Source organism: Camarhynchus parvulus, chromosome 2 (genome assembly GCF_901933205.1).
Source record: "Camarhynchus parvulus chromosome 2, STF_HiC, whole genome shotgun sequence".
Taxonomy (NCBI): Eukaryota; Metazoa; Chordata; class Aves; order Passeriformes; family Thraupidae; genus Camarhynchus; species Camarhynchus parvulus.
Genome location: NC_044572.1, coordinates 151,205,583 through 151,221,889, shown reverse-complemented (window position 1 = coordinate 151,221,889; position 16,307 = coordinate 151,205,583). Strand labels below are relative to the sequence as shown.

The 16,307-nt window shown below is 52.2% G+C and overlaps 1 protein-coding gene across 1 annotated transcript in view; it reads left to right on the top strand.

The window, feature by feature from the left end:
* SCRIB (scribble planar cell polarity protein) overlaps positions 1-16,307 on the top strand; it is a 127,572-nt gene that overhangs the window by 37,997 nt on the left and 73,268 nt on the right. The window contains 4 exon segments of the mRNA XM_030970808.1: positions 1,862-1,987; positions 2,973-3,203; positions 3,889-4,206; positions 6,775-6,837. Of these exon segments, the coding sequence (XP_030826668.1) occupies positions 1,862-1,987; positions 2,973-3,203; positions 3,889-4,206; positions 6,775-6,837 (738 nt within the window).

Below are 16,307 nucleotides of genomic sequence, written 5' to 3'. Positions count from 1 at the left end.
GCACAGAAAGCCTGAAATTCCAACAGCCCATGCTGTGGAGTGTCCTGTTAGTAAATACTAAACACTGCCTCAAAACTTGCAAGAGATGGTTGTGCTACCAGGGCAGATGCAAGGCCAGGACAGAAGTTCTCAGCAAGTGCTCTGAGGGTTTCAGTCTCCTGCAGGACTTTATTCCTTTTTAATTTTTGGGAAGCCATCCTTATGATCTGAATCCTTCTAATGAATGGTGTTGACAGCTGTCCTGGCAGTGTGTGTGTGCTGCTGGCATTGGGAGCTTTGGGGTTTGTTGGAATGGTTCTCAACATTGTGACTAGTTTTAGAATGCTGGTTTTCTTGGCTCTCTACCTGGGATGGAACTCTCTAAGCAGCACCAATTCTGCTGCATTTGGGCTTGGTGGAATTGTTGAGTCCAGTGAAGTTACAAAGGCATCCCAAGATTTCTCACCTGTGTTCTGGAGGAGTTTGTGCATCGAGAGTTTTTAATTTACTAAGACTGAAACACTGCTTTAAACTCCAGATGAATTACAAGGACATCCCAAGATTTCTCACCTGTGTTCTGGAGGAGTTTCTGTGTCAAGAGTTTTTAATTTACTAAGCCTGAAACACCACTTTAAACTTCCCAGCTCCATCATTCTTCCCAAAGCCCCTGTCAGCTGTAGAGCAGGATGATAGAGAGAGCAGTCAGGGCTCCCTGCCTCTTTCCCCATTCCAGCTGCAGGCTGGGGAAGGCCTGGAGCAGATCCTGCAGCAGGAGATGTTGGTGGTGTCGCCTCGGGGCTCTGGCTCTGATAAAGGTGTTGGTCACCTGCAGAGGGTCATGGCCTGGTGTCTGGGTTAGCAAAGACAGCCCTCTGCTGAGGAAGGCAGGAGCCTCCCCTGAAATGGAAAATGTAAACCCCTTTCCTTTGAATTGTCATAATTTTGAAATTAAGGGGCTCTCCGGCAAAGATATGGGAGCAGGAATAACAGTTCTTTACTAGGAAAATTAAAACTACAAATGCAATAGTACAAAAAAATCCCCAAACCACTGCCAGAGTCAGACCATGCCCTGACCCCCTGTGTGTCAGGGAGGTGGCACAGCCCCATCCCATGGGGGCTCAGCCCTCCTGCAGTACCAGCTGTGCTTCTGCTGGAGCAGGGATCCTGCACAAGGGGGGAGTTTTCCTCTGCAGCTCCAGGGCTGCTGCAGATGGGCCTGGGCTCCCTCTGGGAATGCAGGGCAGCAGAAAGCTGCTCCCCTGGGAATGCAGGGGAGCGGAAAGGTGCTCCTCTGGGAATGCAGGGGAGAGCAGAAAGCTGCTCCTCTGGGAATGCAGGGGAGAGCAGAAAGGTGCTCCTCTGGGAATGCAGGGGAGAGCAGAAAGGTGCTCCTCTGGGAATGCAGGGGAGAGCAGAAAGCTGCTCCGCTGGGAATGCAGGGGAGCAGAAAGGTGCTCCTCTGGGAATGCAGGGGAGAGCAGAAAGGTGCTCCTCTGGGAATGCAGGGGAGCAGAAAGCTACTCCTCTGGGAATGCCATGGAGAGAGGCTGCTCTGGTATCCCAAATCTCAGATTCTATCCTGGTAGGAATGCTTGGCTCCTCCCCCTGGATGGAACATCTCCGCATGGGATGATGGAATTTTATCAGCCATGCAGTGACACTCAGTGGCCCATTAGCAGAAGACAATTAATAATGAATGGCCCACGAACAGAAGCTGTCTCCTGGAGGGAGGTTTGGTTGTGGAAGAGATAAACTGCCCAACAAACAGCAGATAACTGCCCCACCTCTGGCAGATGGTGATAGAATACACACATATCTTACAAGCCCGGACCCCGGCAGTGCTGGCAGGCTGGAATCCCCTGCTGAGGGTTTCTCCTTGCAGGGCCTGCAGCGCAGAGCCACCCCTCACCCCAGCGAGCTGAAGGTGATGAAGAAGGTGATCGAGGTGCGGCGCAGCGAGGTGAACGCTGCCAAGGCTGATGCCAACCCCAGCTCTCCCAACTCGGAGGTGGGTGATGGTCCCTGGGGAGTGGAGAACCACAGAGAACAGGGGGTCATGTGTGGTGGTGTTCACAGGGGTCCCAGGACCAGGGAAGAGATGAGAGTCTTGGCTCCATGTTTCAGAAGGCTGATTTATTATTTTATTATATATATATTATTAAAAGAAAATTATATACTAAAACTATACTAAAAGAATAGAGAAAGGATTTCATCTGAAGGCTTGCAAGGACAGGAAGGAATGGAATGATAATAAAATCTTGTGACTGACCAGAGTCCGAGACAGCTGGACTGTGATTGGCCATTAATTAAATACAACCACATGAGACCAATCACAGATGCACCTGTTGCATTCCACAGCAGCAGATAATTATTTTTTACATTTTGTTTCTGAGGCCTCTTGGCTTCTCAGGAGAAAAGATCCTAGGAAAAGGATTTTTCATAAAATATGTCTGTGACACTTATGGAATGGTTTGGGTTGGGAGGAATCTTACACATCACCGAGTTCCACCTCCGTGCCATGGGCAGAGACATCTTCCACCAGGAACATCTAGCATATCTAGCATATAAAAGGACTGACTTTTGGGAAAGATTGGGAATGGATTGCCTGGGGACGTTGGGAATCTGCTTTGAGATGTCATGGGGGGCCTGTGAAATAGAGCAGGAGATAGAACCAGGAGGCAGGGAACAGTGGAAGGGGAAATTGTGTGTGTTGGTACCAATTTTATAGCACCGGGAGAGGAGGAGAAGGCTCTGATATTCCCAGTAAAGAGTGGTGGGAATGGAGCACTTGCAGGAGGCACCTTGCTGCCCTGGTGGGAGCTGGGAATAAATCCCTGCTCAGGAGGGTGCACCCAGTCAGTCACATAGAGGGAGCTCGGGAGGGGAAGCTGTGGGCATCCTGAGGAAAAGCTGGTTCTGTTGGAGCTGCACTGCCCCGTCACACCAGTCACACTGCCCTGGTTCCATGCTGACCACCACAACCCTTCTCTCAGGAGAAGAGGCTGAGTGCCACGTCCAACCGCAGCGAGGACTCTCACCTGTCTGCCAGCACGGCCTCTGTGGAGGGCAGGGCAGAGGACAGGGACAGGGACAGGGGCTGGCCCAACGGGCAGCTGCCTGACCTGCACAGGGAGCTGCACAAGGAGGGCAAGCCCAGGGCCCAGGAGGAGCACCAGGAGGCTGCTGACCACGAGGAGGAAGATGTGGAAGTGGAATACAATGAGGTACGAACCTGGGGACTGCTGCAGGGTCATGAGGAAAAGTGAAGGGAGCTGGAAGTTTCAGAGGAGGTGGGAAATAGAGGTGCAGGGAATGGATGTGGGATTTGGGCATCGCTGGAGGCAGATCCAGGCCGTGGAAGGCAGTGCAAGCAGAGGCTGAGGCAGCTTGTGGGAGCCTGGCAGGCTGTGGGAAAGCTGGGGTGACTGTGAGGGGTTTGAATGCCCTCCATCCCTAGAGCTGACAGAAGCATGCCTGGGGAAGTTGTGGAAAAAGGCAAGGATGGGGAGATGGGAATGCATTCCTGCCTTGTGCTGGGCACAGCAGCAGTGCCACTGGCCAGGGGAAGGTGTGGTTGTGGGAAAAGGCAAGGATGGGGAGATGGGAATGCATTCCTGCCTTGTGCTGGGCACAGCAGCAGTGCCACTGGCCAGGGGAAGGTGTGGTTGTGGGAAAAGGCAAGGATGGGGAGATGGGAATGCATTCCTGCCTTGTGCTGGGCACAGCAGCAGTGTCACTGGCCTGGGGAAGGTGTGGTTGTGGAAAAAGCCAAAAAGGAAATGGGAATCCATGCCAGCAGTACCGCCGGTTTTGCCTGCATGGGACACGGGTCCCACGCACGGCGGGTTCTGTGCTGCCCGCCCTCTGTCCCCTGAGGCTCACCCTTTTGTCTGGGCTCTCCTGTCACAGCCCACCGTGCACTTCGCCGAGGACACGCTGATCCGCAGCGAGGATGAGGATGAGGACGAAGAGCGGCCGTTCCCCGTGGAGAAGCAGAGGCTCATCCGCAAGGACACGCCCCATTACAAGAAACACTTCAAGATCACTAAGCTGCCCAAGCCAGAGGCAGTGGTGGCTCTTCTGCAGGGGCTGAACAACGATGGGGTTCCCAAAGAGGAAGAGGAGCTGGGAGGCTGCAATAATAACACAGAGCCCAGGGATCAGGAGGAAGCGTGGGATGAGGATGACAGAAAGAATGGAGCTCTGTCTGCTCAGCCATCCGTGAAGGTAAGGTCTTGTGGGGAGGGGGAGCTCACAGGGCTGCAGACCTGCCCCCTGCTCCTGTGACCCAGCAGCCAGGTTGATGTGGTGCTCAGGAGGGCTCTGGCAGGAGGCTGCAGCGCTTGGGCAGAGCTGCAGGTCACGGGGGCTCGTGGGGCTGCCCTAGAGCTGTGCTGTGTGGCTGTGTCTGCACCTCCCCTGTGTCCAGGTGCTTGCACCAGCCGCATGCCACGTGCTGCAGGGACAGTTCTGTCTCATCACTGGTGGGTTCTGCTGCTCCTTCCAGCTTCCTCCTCACTGCTGGTTGTTGCTGCTGGTTCACAGGAGGATGAGCTTTGTCCCTGTGTGGATTCAGTCTTAGACTGACACTCGCTGGCACAGTGCTTCCTGGAGCATGTCAGTGCAGCCAGGAGTGTGCCCTTCCCTGTGCTGCCACCCACACACAGCCTGATGGAGGCTGCACTGGGATTTAGGGCAGCCTGGGCTCTGAAGATTTGGCCTTACTGGTTATACTGGGGCTTAAGAGATGGGGGTCCTGGGCTCTCTTCAGCTGAACCACCACGTTTGGCTAGGGACACACAGAGGTTCCTGCCTGAGGAGGTTCCTCACAGTGGCATGGGGATACATGGATGAGGGACTCCTCATGAGATCAGCCCAGTTCTCACGCAAGGGTTTGAGGATTTTGAGTTGTGTTTGGTGGGCAGAGGTCAGGATGTGGCTGAGTCTCCATCACAGTCTGACATCAGCAGATCTCAGGGGTGAGATGTGGATCTCTGGAAGGTGCTGGAGTTACCTGCTTCTGCTGTAACTGCGCATGCTCCAGGTGCTGGGATCATTCCCATCCCTGCTGGAGCTCGGGTTGCCCAGGGAAAGGTCCTTTCCCTCACTTTCCCTCAGTGGGTGCTTGCCTTGCTCTGTTTGAGCCAATGCAGCTCATGTTGTGCTCTCTAGGGGTGAGACCAGCTTTCCCACTGCTGGTGAAGTTCCTCAGAAGGAATGTTTAAACTGTCCCAAGTCCCCTTCATCCAGGACCCATCATCCTCACCTGAAAAGGTCATTTCAGCTGGGGACTGAGCTGAGGAGGCACTGACCCACTGCAGAGCCTGGGCTGCCTGCTCAGGGGTGGGAACCTGTCAGAAATCACCCTGGCTGCCAGCTCAGCCTCTGCTGGGGCTCAGCTCTCCTCCCTGTGGGGTGGGATGGATGCCTGCTCCATTTATGGGCTGTGTGCCAGCAGTGGGGATGGATGCAGGGAGCAGTGTCCTTGTGCAGGAGGTGCACTGAGGAGGAGGCAGCAAAGCCTATGCAGGTGGCTGGAGCCTGCAACCAGAGGGCTTTGTTGCAAGGGCAGTTGGTTTTCAGAAGAATTCCTGAGGTTTCCTGCACTTGAGAGCAGGATCCCAGGTGCCTGTCAGGGTGTGCTTTTGCACCAGAGAAAGGGATTGGTGCAGTTGAGTTTGGGACTGCAGTTGAGTTTGGGACTGCAGTTGAGTTTGGGACTGCAGTTGAGTTTGGGACTGCAGTTGAGTTTGGGACTGCAGTTGAGTTTGGGACTGCAGTTGAGTTTGGGACTGCAGTTGAGTTTGGGACTGCAGTTGAGTTTGGGACTGCTTTTTTGCTTTTTTTGCAGTTGAGTTTGGGACTGCTTTTTTGCTTTTTTTGCAGTTGAGTTTGGGACTGCTTTTTTGCTTTTTTTGCAGTTGAGTTTGGGACTGCTTTTTCGCTTTTTTGCAGTTGTGTTTGGGACTGCTCGTTCCTGGGCAGCAGCTTGTGGCACCACAGGGTCCTTGGTGCTTCCTCCTGTGTTTAACCCTTCCTCTTCCCAGAGTGACCTGGAGGGGATGAGGTCAGCTAGTGGCGACCCTCAGGGTGCCAGCATGGACAAAGCCTGGCCTTAGGGGTGCCCCTTGGCAGGACTGTGCTGGCACCTGGCACTCTGGAAGCCCATGAGCAGCCCTGCTGGGGTGCTGAGCAGGACTGGGGGCTGCTCGGGGGCTGAGGGATCAGCTCTAGAGCTGTGCTGTGGCTGGGCTTGGCTGTGGAGCTCTGGGGGTCAGCAGTAACTCCTCTGGGAGCTCTGGAGCTCAGCAGTGACCCCAGAAGCTGGATCAGCCCCAGAGCTCCTGAGCTCAGCAGTGACTCCCCTGGGAGCTCCTGAGCTCAGCAGTGACTCCAGGAGCTGGATCAGCCCCAGAGCTCTGGAGCTCAGCAGTGACCCCAGGAGCTGGATCAGCCCAGGAGCTCCAGAGCTCAGCAGTGGCCCCAGGAGCTCCAGAGCTCAGCAGTGACTCCAGGCCAGAGCTCAGCAGTGACTCCTCGGGGTACTCCTGAGCTCAGCAGTGACCCCAAGAGCTGGATCAGCCCAGGAGCTCCTGAGCTCAGCGGTGACCCCAAGAGCTGGATCAGCCCCAGAGCTCCTGAGCTCCGCAGTGACTCCTCTGGGAGCTCCTGAGCTTGGGAGCCGGCCCATCTGTGGCCCAGTGCGTGTGTTGGGTGGTGGTGGTGGTCGTGGTGGTGGGTTTGGTCGATGCTCCACTAATCCGCATGCCTCTTTGCTGGTTCCTGTCCTAACAGGGGGTGTCGTTTGATCAAGCCAATAATCTGCTGATTGAACCTGCTCGCATTGAGGAGGAAGAGGTCTGTACCACTCCTACTGTTCTCTCTCTGCCAAAAATCATCCAGCCTGCTTGATTTGCTTCCCAGCCTCACCCGTTGTTGTAGGGGGACCTCTGATCTCTCTGGGTCAAGTGGCTTCTGGACCTGGCTGATCCCAAACACGATGATTGTTTCCTCCTTGCTTTCCCCTTTTCCTCCTTTACCGGCCTTGAGGTGAGAGTGGCTGCTGCAGAGCAGGAGTGAGCTGGAAATGATGTAAAAACCAAAGGGCCTGAGGTGGGAAGTTCAGTTCCTGTTTGCTGTGTGTTGATGGAGAAGTGAGGTTAAACAAATGGATGTTTCCAGATGTGTGGGTAACCCTGGAGGAGCAGAGACATCGAGAATCAGCTGAGTGCTGTGTAGTGACCCTGTGATAAAAGGAGGAGGATCTCACTCAGGGCACTCTGAGGGCTGGAGCCAATGATTTGTGCATCTCCTGCAGCCTCCCCCAAATCCCTTCAAGGTTTACATGCAGCATGAGGTGTCAGGAAGGGGCAGGTGGCATCTGAGGGACCTGGCATGGGGATGGTGAGTGTGCTCAGGGTTAAAATCCTGTGGCTGCTTGCCTGCTCATCCTCTGGCTGTGTCTCCAGGTTCTCAGTGCCTGACCAGTGCCTGGCCCGTGGGTCAGCACCTCTCTACAGGCAGGTTTTCCAGGAGCTGCTGGAAACAGAGGGCTGCTGCCACTGAGGAGAGGCAGGAACAGCATCCCTGCTGACATGGGGATTTTTCTTCTAGGACAGGCAGTACAGGGCCACCAGGGCCGTGTGCTACCTGGGAGTGTTGGCCACTGAGGACTTGGCTCTGCTGTTCCCTCAGGTGTGAAACTGAGATTTTTCTTGGTTTTGGAGTAAGGCTTTCCAGGAGGGAGGTGACAAATCCTTTCCACCCAGGCGGAACATGAGCTGGCTCAGGTGTGTTCCCCTGTTAGTGGAGCCTGAAGATTTCTCCATCTCTAGGTCCCTGAAAACCACATTAGTATTTCTTGCATTTCGATTCTGTGTAATCTTTTGATCCTGGAGGTCTTTTCCAGCTTCAGTGATTCTGTGATTCCTGGGTGTGGCTGGTGTGAGGCCCCAGGCTGGCTCTGGTGTGCCCTCAGCACAGTCCCCTTTGCACAGATCTGTTCCCATCCTGAGGAAAACGTGTCTGTGCAGCTCACAAGGAGCTGGAGATCTCCCAGACTGGTGGTTGGAGTCACCCAAGAGCAGACCAGCTTTGGGAAGTTGGTTGGGAATTCTTGATTGTCCTGCAGCTCTGGGGAGTGCTCAGCAAGGAACATTGCTCAAGACCAGGTTGGTCCAAGGCTGACCAGCCTGTCCTTGAACACTTCCAAAGGGCATCTGCCTGCTGCTCCAGGGATGATTCCTTGAGAGGAACCATGGGATGATGGAGCTGAGCCGAGCAGAGAGCCTGGAGCTTCTGAGCAGCAGGGTTTGAGGTTCATGACACTGCTGTCACATTCCTTATATAATGTAATACAGCCCTGGGAGGAGAGGGACTGCTGATTCCTGGCTGTGTTCCTTATCCCTGAACCATGGCTGTGAGCTGGAGACTGATCTTGTTGGAGCAGAACTGGAGAGACACACCCAGCTTGTGCCAGCCCCCAGCTGGGGCACACCCAGAGCTGCTCTTGGTGCCAGGAGAGAATGACTTTGTTAGAGTGTGGGATACCCTGTGCTGCAGTGCAGAATAACTTGGTTAGAGTGTGGGATACCCTGTGCTGCAGTGCAGAATAACTTGGTTAGAGGTGGGATACCCTGTGCTGCAGTGCAGAATAACTTGGTTAGACTGTGGGATACCCTGTGCTGCAGTGCAGAATAACTTGGTAACTTTGTTAGACTGTGGGATACCCTGTGCTGGTGCAGTAGAATAACTTTGTTGAATTCTGGGATACCTTCTGCTGCAGCAGGAGAATAACTTTGTTAAAGTCTGGCATACCCTGTGCTGTGTGGAGGGATAGAATGTAAGAAAATAAAGATAGTGCAGAAGGTAGTCTCACACCTGAGGAGCTGCAGCTGCACTAATCCCCAAAGATTAGGAACAGGCCTGAATTTAATAGGCCACAGCTGTGTCCAATAAGAAAATGAGTGATACAAAAGAGTGGGTTAGCTGGTGGTGAAGAGCTTTGGAGTTTGTTGGTTGTGCTGTGATGAAGAAGGAGTCAGTGCTGTGAGGAGCTGCCCATGAGAAATCACGGAGAGGGTATGGAACTTTTGAAATAAGATGACAACAGTGCTGCAGCAGAATAACTTTGTTAACAAAGTGTGGCATATCCTCTGCTGCAGCAGAATAACTTTGTTAGAATGTGGGATATCCTCTGCAGCAGAAGAATAACTTTGTTAGAGTGTGGGATACCCTGTGCTGCAGCAAAATAACTTTGTTAGAGTGAGGGATACCCTGTGCTGCAGCAAAATAACTTTGTTAGAGTGAGGGATACCCTGTGCTGCAGTGCAGAATGACTTTATTAGAGTGTGGGATACCCTCTGCAGCAGTGAAGAAGAACTTTGTTAAAATAACTTGTGGGATAGCCTGTGGTGGATGTCTGGGTTCCAGGGCTGGCTCTGTCCCAGTGTTTTGTCTCCATCCTCCCCTGCCTGGCAGAGTGACTGTGCTGGGGTGTAGAGAGGCTCTGAGAGGAGGAAAGCAGTGTGTTGAGCACCTGTTTGAGGTTAGACCTGAGCTCTGCTTTCTGGTGGTTCTGATGGAATAGCCTGGAAAGCTGCTGGGCAGGTTGCAGAAGAGTGGAGGAGGGTCCCGAGGTTGCAGGACAGTGGAAGGAGGGTCCCAAGGTTGCAGGAACAGTGGAAGGAGGGTCCCGAGGTTGCAGGACAGTGGAAGGAGGGTCCCAAGGTACAGAGCAGGGGAAGGAGGGTCCCAAGGTACAGAACAGTGGAAGGAGAGTCCCAAGGTACAGAACAGTGGAAGGAGAGTCCCAAGGTACAGAACAGTGGAAGGAGGGTCCCAAGGTACAGAGCAGTGGAAGGAGGGTCCCAAGGTACAGAGCAGTGGAAGGAGGGTCCCAGGGTTGCAGAGCAGTGGAAGGAGGGTCCCAAGGTACAGAGCAGGGGAAGGAGGGTCCCAAGGTTGCAGAGCAGTGGAAGGAGGGTCCCAGGGTTGCAGAGCAGTGGAAGGAGGGTCCCAAGGTTGCAGAACAGTGGAAGGAGGGTCCCAAGGTTGCAGAACAGTGGAAGGAGGGTCCCAAGGTTGCAGAGCAGTGGAAGGAGGGTCCCAGGGTTGCAGAACAGTGGAAGGAGGGTCCCAGGGTTGCAGAGCAGTGGAAGGAGGGTCCCAGGGTTGCAGAACAGTGGAAGGAGGGTCCCAAGGTTGCAGAACAGTGGAAGGAGGGTCCCAAACTGTGTTTCAGTGCCCAGAGCTGCTCTGCTGTGGCAAAGGCTGGTGCCATCCACATCCTTGGGTGTGCCCAGCCTTAACCCATGTCCTGCAGAGCCCCTGCAGGGGCAGGAGCTGCAGAGGGCTCTGTGCTGCCAAAGCTTCTGCTGCTGGGGACATGGACAGGATTCCTGCCAGAGTTTCTGCTGCATGGACAGGATTTTGTCTCTCGCTCTGCCCAGGGACAGAAGGAGCTGCCTTTCACTCCCTGGGAAGGAGAAAAGGTTTCCAAAGGTGCTGGATGTCTTTGCTGCTGCTGCTCAGGTGTCACATCCTGTTGCAGGCAGGGAAGGAGCCTGATCCTGTGGAAGCTGCTCAGGAATGTCCCCATTTGTGTTGGAATGCCAGCCTCAAGCCTGGCACCAGCTAGGGTTTGCCTGCAGCAGATGTGACAACACAGCCTGGTCCTGGTCCTGGAGCATCCTGTGCTTAAAGGGTTCAGTTCAGGAAAGGCTCCACAGGGACTGGGGAGCACTGGGATGTGCTGGGAGCCATCCTGGGCCTCCGCCTGGCCACACTTGCAGAGCCCTTCCCCTTGCTCTGGATTTGCATTTATGGGGTGAGTGTGTGCTGCATCAGGGCATTGTCAGACTTGGAATTCTTACATAGCAAATTTGATTTTCTCACAACAAGACCCATAAATTTTAAACACGGAAAAGTTTAATAAACCTCTTGTGTAGTGCAGGAGAGGTGGCATCACCTGTGTTTGCTCACCTGGCTTGACTGGAATATTACAGTGGAGTCTTTCTGGTGTTGAAAAAAAAAGATAGAACACTCCCATTTCTCTTGTTTGATTTTAAAGATGTTCAAAGTTCCTGTTGAGCAGAGAAAGATGGGCTATATTTTCTCCTTTAATTTTTCTGGCTTTTAATTTATTGCCATCAAAATGTTTTTATCACCTTTTCCTACTGGGTTGAAGGGTCCTCAGTGGTTTTTATGGAATCATAAAAATGGCTTGGATTAGAAGGGACCTTTAAAATGTCACCCCCTGCCATGGGCTGGGGCACCTTCCACTATCCCAGGTTGTTCCCTGCCCTGTCCACCCTGGCTTTAAATTCTTCCAGGGATGGGGCAGCCACAGCTTCCCTGGGCCAGGCTTCTGCCATCTTTCTAGGCCAGGACCCTCTGGTTTGGGGTGGATTTGTGACCTCAGGTGGGTTTGTGACATTGGAGTGGGTTTGTGACCTGAGGCAGGTTTGGGATGGGTTTGTGACCTCGGGGTGGGTTTGTGACCTTGGGGTGGCTTTGGGGTGGGTTTGTGACCTGAGCTGGATTTGTGATCTTTTCCTGTAAGTGTACAGCCTCACCCGTGGACCTGTGTCAAGGACACATGAGTCACCCACAAAGTGTCAGAGATTGAGGATTGATTTATGTGACTCCTGCTTGTTCACCATCACTGATCCCTGCTCAGCTGCAAGTTTTGTCTGATCCAGAGTGCTCTGGGGACCAAGGAGCAAAGTGTGCAATGATTCTCACACAAATGCAGTTCCCTTTGCCTGCTCAAGGGTGGGGCAGGATCGTTTTGGTTCGGCCCTGTCACACAGTCATCTCATTGGCCTTCACAGAGAGCAGAAAGCAGCAGAGAAGGGACTGATGGAGTGAAAATTGCATGTTTAAACACAGTGCTACTGCAAATCCAGGTCTCCCTTCTGCACTGGGCAGGTGCCCTGTGTGTAACAGACAGGAGGCTTTGCTGCTTGGGGCCAGGGTTATGTACCAAAGTCAGGTGCTGCAATAACCCCCACAGAAATCACAGGGGCTGGGGCATTTGCCTGCCCTAAAACGGGTCCCTGTTTGCTGCAGCATGCTCTGAGTGTCTCTGAGGAGAGCAGGAGCTCACAGCCAGTTCCAAGACCCCACTGTAGTGGGAAACAATCCCCAGCTGGGCACTGGGCAGACTGGGACAGGCTGGTATTTCTGGAGTTTAGCTGAAAAAGGGCTGAGCTCAGCTCAGGAGCAGCAAAGTGCAGTTTGCAGGGAGGATAACAGATGATTTAGGAGGAAGTGCTGAAGTCAAGTCTCCTCCGAGGACTGGCAGCCCAACACTGTGCTCTGGTTAATAACTCAGTCAAACTTTTCATTAAATACAGATTGTTTCATCTTGTTGGCAGTGTGTGCACCCACACAGATCCCTCCTGCAGGGAGAACCCCAAAACTTCTCCATATTTCTGCTTCTGGAATGATCAGAAAACTTAGTTTTAATCTGTCATTTGTTAGATCATTGTTTTCGTTGTCTTTTATCTTGTGCAATCTCTTCCCTGCTGGCTGATCCATTGCCTGCTTGTCTTTGGTGTAACTCTATGGACCCCAGCCCTGACTTCTTCCAGCCTTCCTTTTGCTGGATTAGAGAAACCAAATTTCTCTGGTAAGAGGGATTTCCATTTATTCTCTGCCCTTTCTTTCAGCTGATCTGCCTGAGCTCAGGTTTGGTGACTATAGAGAACATGAGAGAGTTTATCCAGACCTTGGTCCACTGAATTCCATACTTGTTTTTCCATTTCAGACCAGGCAGCTCCTGCATGGGAGTTTCTCTTTGTTCTTGCCTTTATTACACCTTTAGCTTTTCTTCCTGTATTCTTCAGGACTTGGGGAGGCTTGGCCTCCAAACAAGGAGCACTCAGAGATGTCTCTGCCTGTTTGTTCTGAGGCAGGGGAGGCCAGCTTTAATGGAAGTTTTCCATGTATTCCACTGTTCCTTGGATAAATGCTCTCCTCCTGCAAGGCCTGCCCTGAGCAGCACAGCGTTTGAGTAGGTTTTAGGAGAGTTGTAAACTCCCCAGTCTTTATAGCCTTGTAATTGTGTGTTGAATGATGGCTAAAAGGACCTTTAGAACAGTCTGAAACTGCTGGGCTGAGAAAAGTCTCCACTGGAATTTTATAGTGGAAAATACAGTTCAAAAAATGGCTGCTCCAGGGATTTCACCACACAAGAAGGGTCAGTAAGAACAGGAATAAAAAGAGATGAAATGGAATGTGTTCTGGTGTTACCTGTTCCAGATGAACCCAGGTGTAGGTTTTTGTCCTATTTCTGGTTCTGAAATGGTTTGAGGATTGGTAGCTTTAGACAGTGCTTTTTGCTTCTCTTTAAGTATTTGAGTGTTTTCATTTCCAGGGAGACCCTGTCCTGCTGCATTCCATGGTTTGGCCAGGCCAGATCCTTGCAGGATTCCCTTCTTTTTCTATCCCTGTGCCCCTGACAAAGCTGGCTCACAACTGTGACAAGAAGGAAGTGCCAGCTTCCTAAGCCCCACTCTGTGTAGTTCAGTAATGAAATAACTCATCCTGGAGTCCCACTCTGTGTAGTTCGTTGATGAAATAACTCATCCTGGAGTCCTATTTTGTGTAGTTCAGTAATGCAATAACTGATCCTGGAGTCCCATTTTATGTAGTTCATTAATGAAATAACTCATCCTGGAGCCCCATTTTATGTAGTTCATTAATGAAATAACTCATCCTGGGTCCCAAAGCAGCCCAGGGGCCTCGACAGGCCCAGGTCTTTGAGGGAAGGAGCCCTGGTGAGGCTCTCAGCCCCCAGCCTGTCGCAGCCAAGGACGTGACTCAGCTCCCCACTGTGCAGTCTGTCCCAGTGAAGGATTGTTGTCACTGCAGACGTTTCTCCCATGCCCCAGGATGAAATCAGACCTTTATATAGACGCACAGCAGCACTCTGATCTGGATGTGGATCTGCAGCCCTGGCACACAGCTGTCACATGGGGGGCTCACATGATGTGTGAATATTCACGTAGCTGTAGGAGCCCTGGGTTTTACTGATGCTGCAAACGTGACCATGTTCCATGTTTTAAAAAGGCATCCTGGCTTCCTTCTCCCTTTGGGAAACATGGTCACTGTCCTCAAGTGTCCTGGGGAAGGGATGTGCAGGAGCAGAGCAGCACCCTGAGCATGGCAGGTCCCTGTCCCATCTGCTCCCAGTGCTGCTGTCCCTGTTCCCAGTGCTGCTGTCCCCAAATCAGGGGCTGTGGCAGGTCCTTGTCCCCAGATCAGGGACTGTGGCTGTCCCTGTCCCCAGTGGGGCTGTGGCAGGTCCCTGTCCCCACTGCTGCTGTCCCCAGTGGGGCTGTGGCAGTCCCTGCCCATCTGTCCCCAAATCAGGGGCTGTGACAGTCCCTGTCCCATCTGTTCCCAGTGCTGCTGTCGAAGGTCTCGTTTTGGGTTCTGTGCTTTGCTCTGTGTTTTGCTTTGCACTGGTTTTGTGGAGGTGCTCAGTGGGAAGTCAGTGAAGTGCTCAAACTCCCCTGCCCTGTGCCCCCCATCTCTGCCCTCCTGATACCCTTTGAGAGCTGAACTCACTGGAACAGAGGCAGGAATCATGTCAGAGCCAGGAAACCTCCAGCCCATGTCCAGGGGCTGCTCTCCTGCCAGGGCTGCTTTTCTTTGTGTTCCTTTCCCACTGTCTGGGGTTAATTTAGCTCTCAGCAGTCAGTCCCATCTCCCTTTTGCTCACTGTTATTTTCAGCCTGTCTCCTTGTCCCCATGAGCTGTCACTGACCAAAGCCAGACAGATTTAGCTCTTCTCATCTTTCCTGGAGAATCAGTGCCTCCTGCTCCTCCCTGTCTCAGCTCTGTGCACCCAAGGTGAGCAGAATCCCAGAGTTATTTAGGTTAGAAAAGACCTCCAAGACCATCAAGTTCAACCTCTCTCTGATCCACGCCTTGTCACCAGCCCAGAGCCCCGAGTGCCACATCCAGTCATTCCTTGCACACCTCCAGGGATGGTGACTCCCTGGAGCAGCCCCTGCCAATGCCTGGTGACCCTTTCTGGGAAGAAATTCTTCCTCATGTCCAGCCTAGACCTTGAGGCTGTAGTGTGACAGTTACAAACTGATGTGTTGTGTCATATTGCACTGACTGAACCTGTGTCAGAGCAAAGTGACAGGAGCTGAGGAGCCCAGACCTCAGCAGGACAAAGGGATCTTCCCCTGGTGGGTGCTCAGCTCCTGGCACTCTGTGGATCAAGATTTCTGGGCTGTTCATGCCCAGGTATGAGGCACCATGGAGATGCCATCCATGGTTCTGTCTGATCCTCTCCCATTCATTTTATACATTTCAGTCCCACAGAATCCAGTGGCAATCAATTATTAGTTTACTTGAGCTTTATATCTAAAAGTGTTTTTTAAGCCTGACGCTGATATTTCATTTGGTATCTTACTGAGTTCCATGAATATCCCTAATCCTTTTGTGATTACAAACATGGAGTAACCATCTCCTATGAAGTTATTAATGGCGTGAAAAGATAAAAAGGGTTTATCACCCCCTCCTGAATTGGAAGGCTCCCAGCCTCCTCTCATATGTAATTATTCCAATGCTGTCTGCTTTAGACTAAAGCCACACCTGACAGATCTTGACAGAACCCAAATTCTTGTTTCTCTCCTGATGGCTCTTACCTGGCTCTTTCTTGGAGCACAGTTTCCATGTTTTGCACAAGTCTGCTTGTGCAAAAGTGAACGTTCACTTCATCAGCCAAGTCTGGAGTCTTCTCAGAATGAAATAGTTTGGCTTTTGAGGGACCTGGTTTTCATAGAATTCAGCTGTTCCTCATGAGAGCCATTTGGTGCCTGCTTAGAGCCACATGAGTTCCTCAGTTACTCCTGGAGTGGTGTCTGGGTGAGGAGCTGATGGTCACAGGAATCCTTCTGGGTCTCAGAGAACAAAAAGCCCAGAATTTTGGAAATGCTCTATAAGCATCTCAGGCAAATGTTGGGACTCTTGAACACAAGTAGTCCAGCCCTTTTGATTTTTGAAAAGGTTGTTGATGATATTTAATGGATTCTTCAGCTGCTGTTGAAGTGGGATCCCTCACCTTCACGTGGCACCTGTCCCTTGTGACACATCTGTCCCAACATAAATCCAAATTATTGCAGTGTGCGTTTCCTGTGTCAGTATGACAGTCTCAAATCTTTTGGGACGTGTAAATGTGAGGATTGGACACTGAGAATCAGAGACCCTGATCACAACATAAATCTAAATCAATTATTGCAGTGTTCATCTCCTGTGTCAGTATGACAGTCTCAAATAAACCTTTTGGGACATGTGAATGCCAG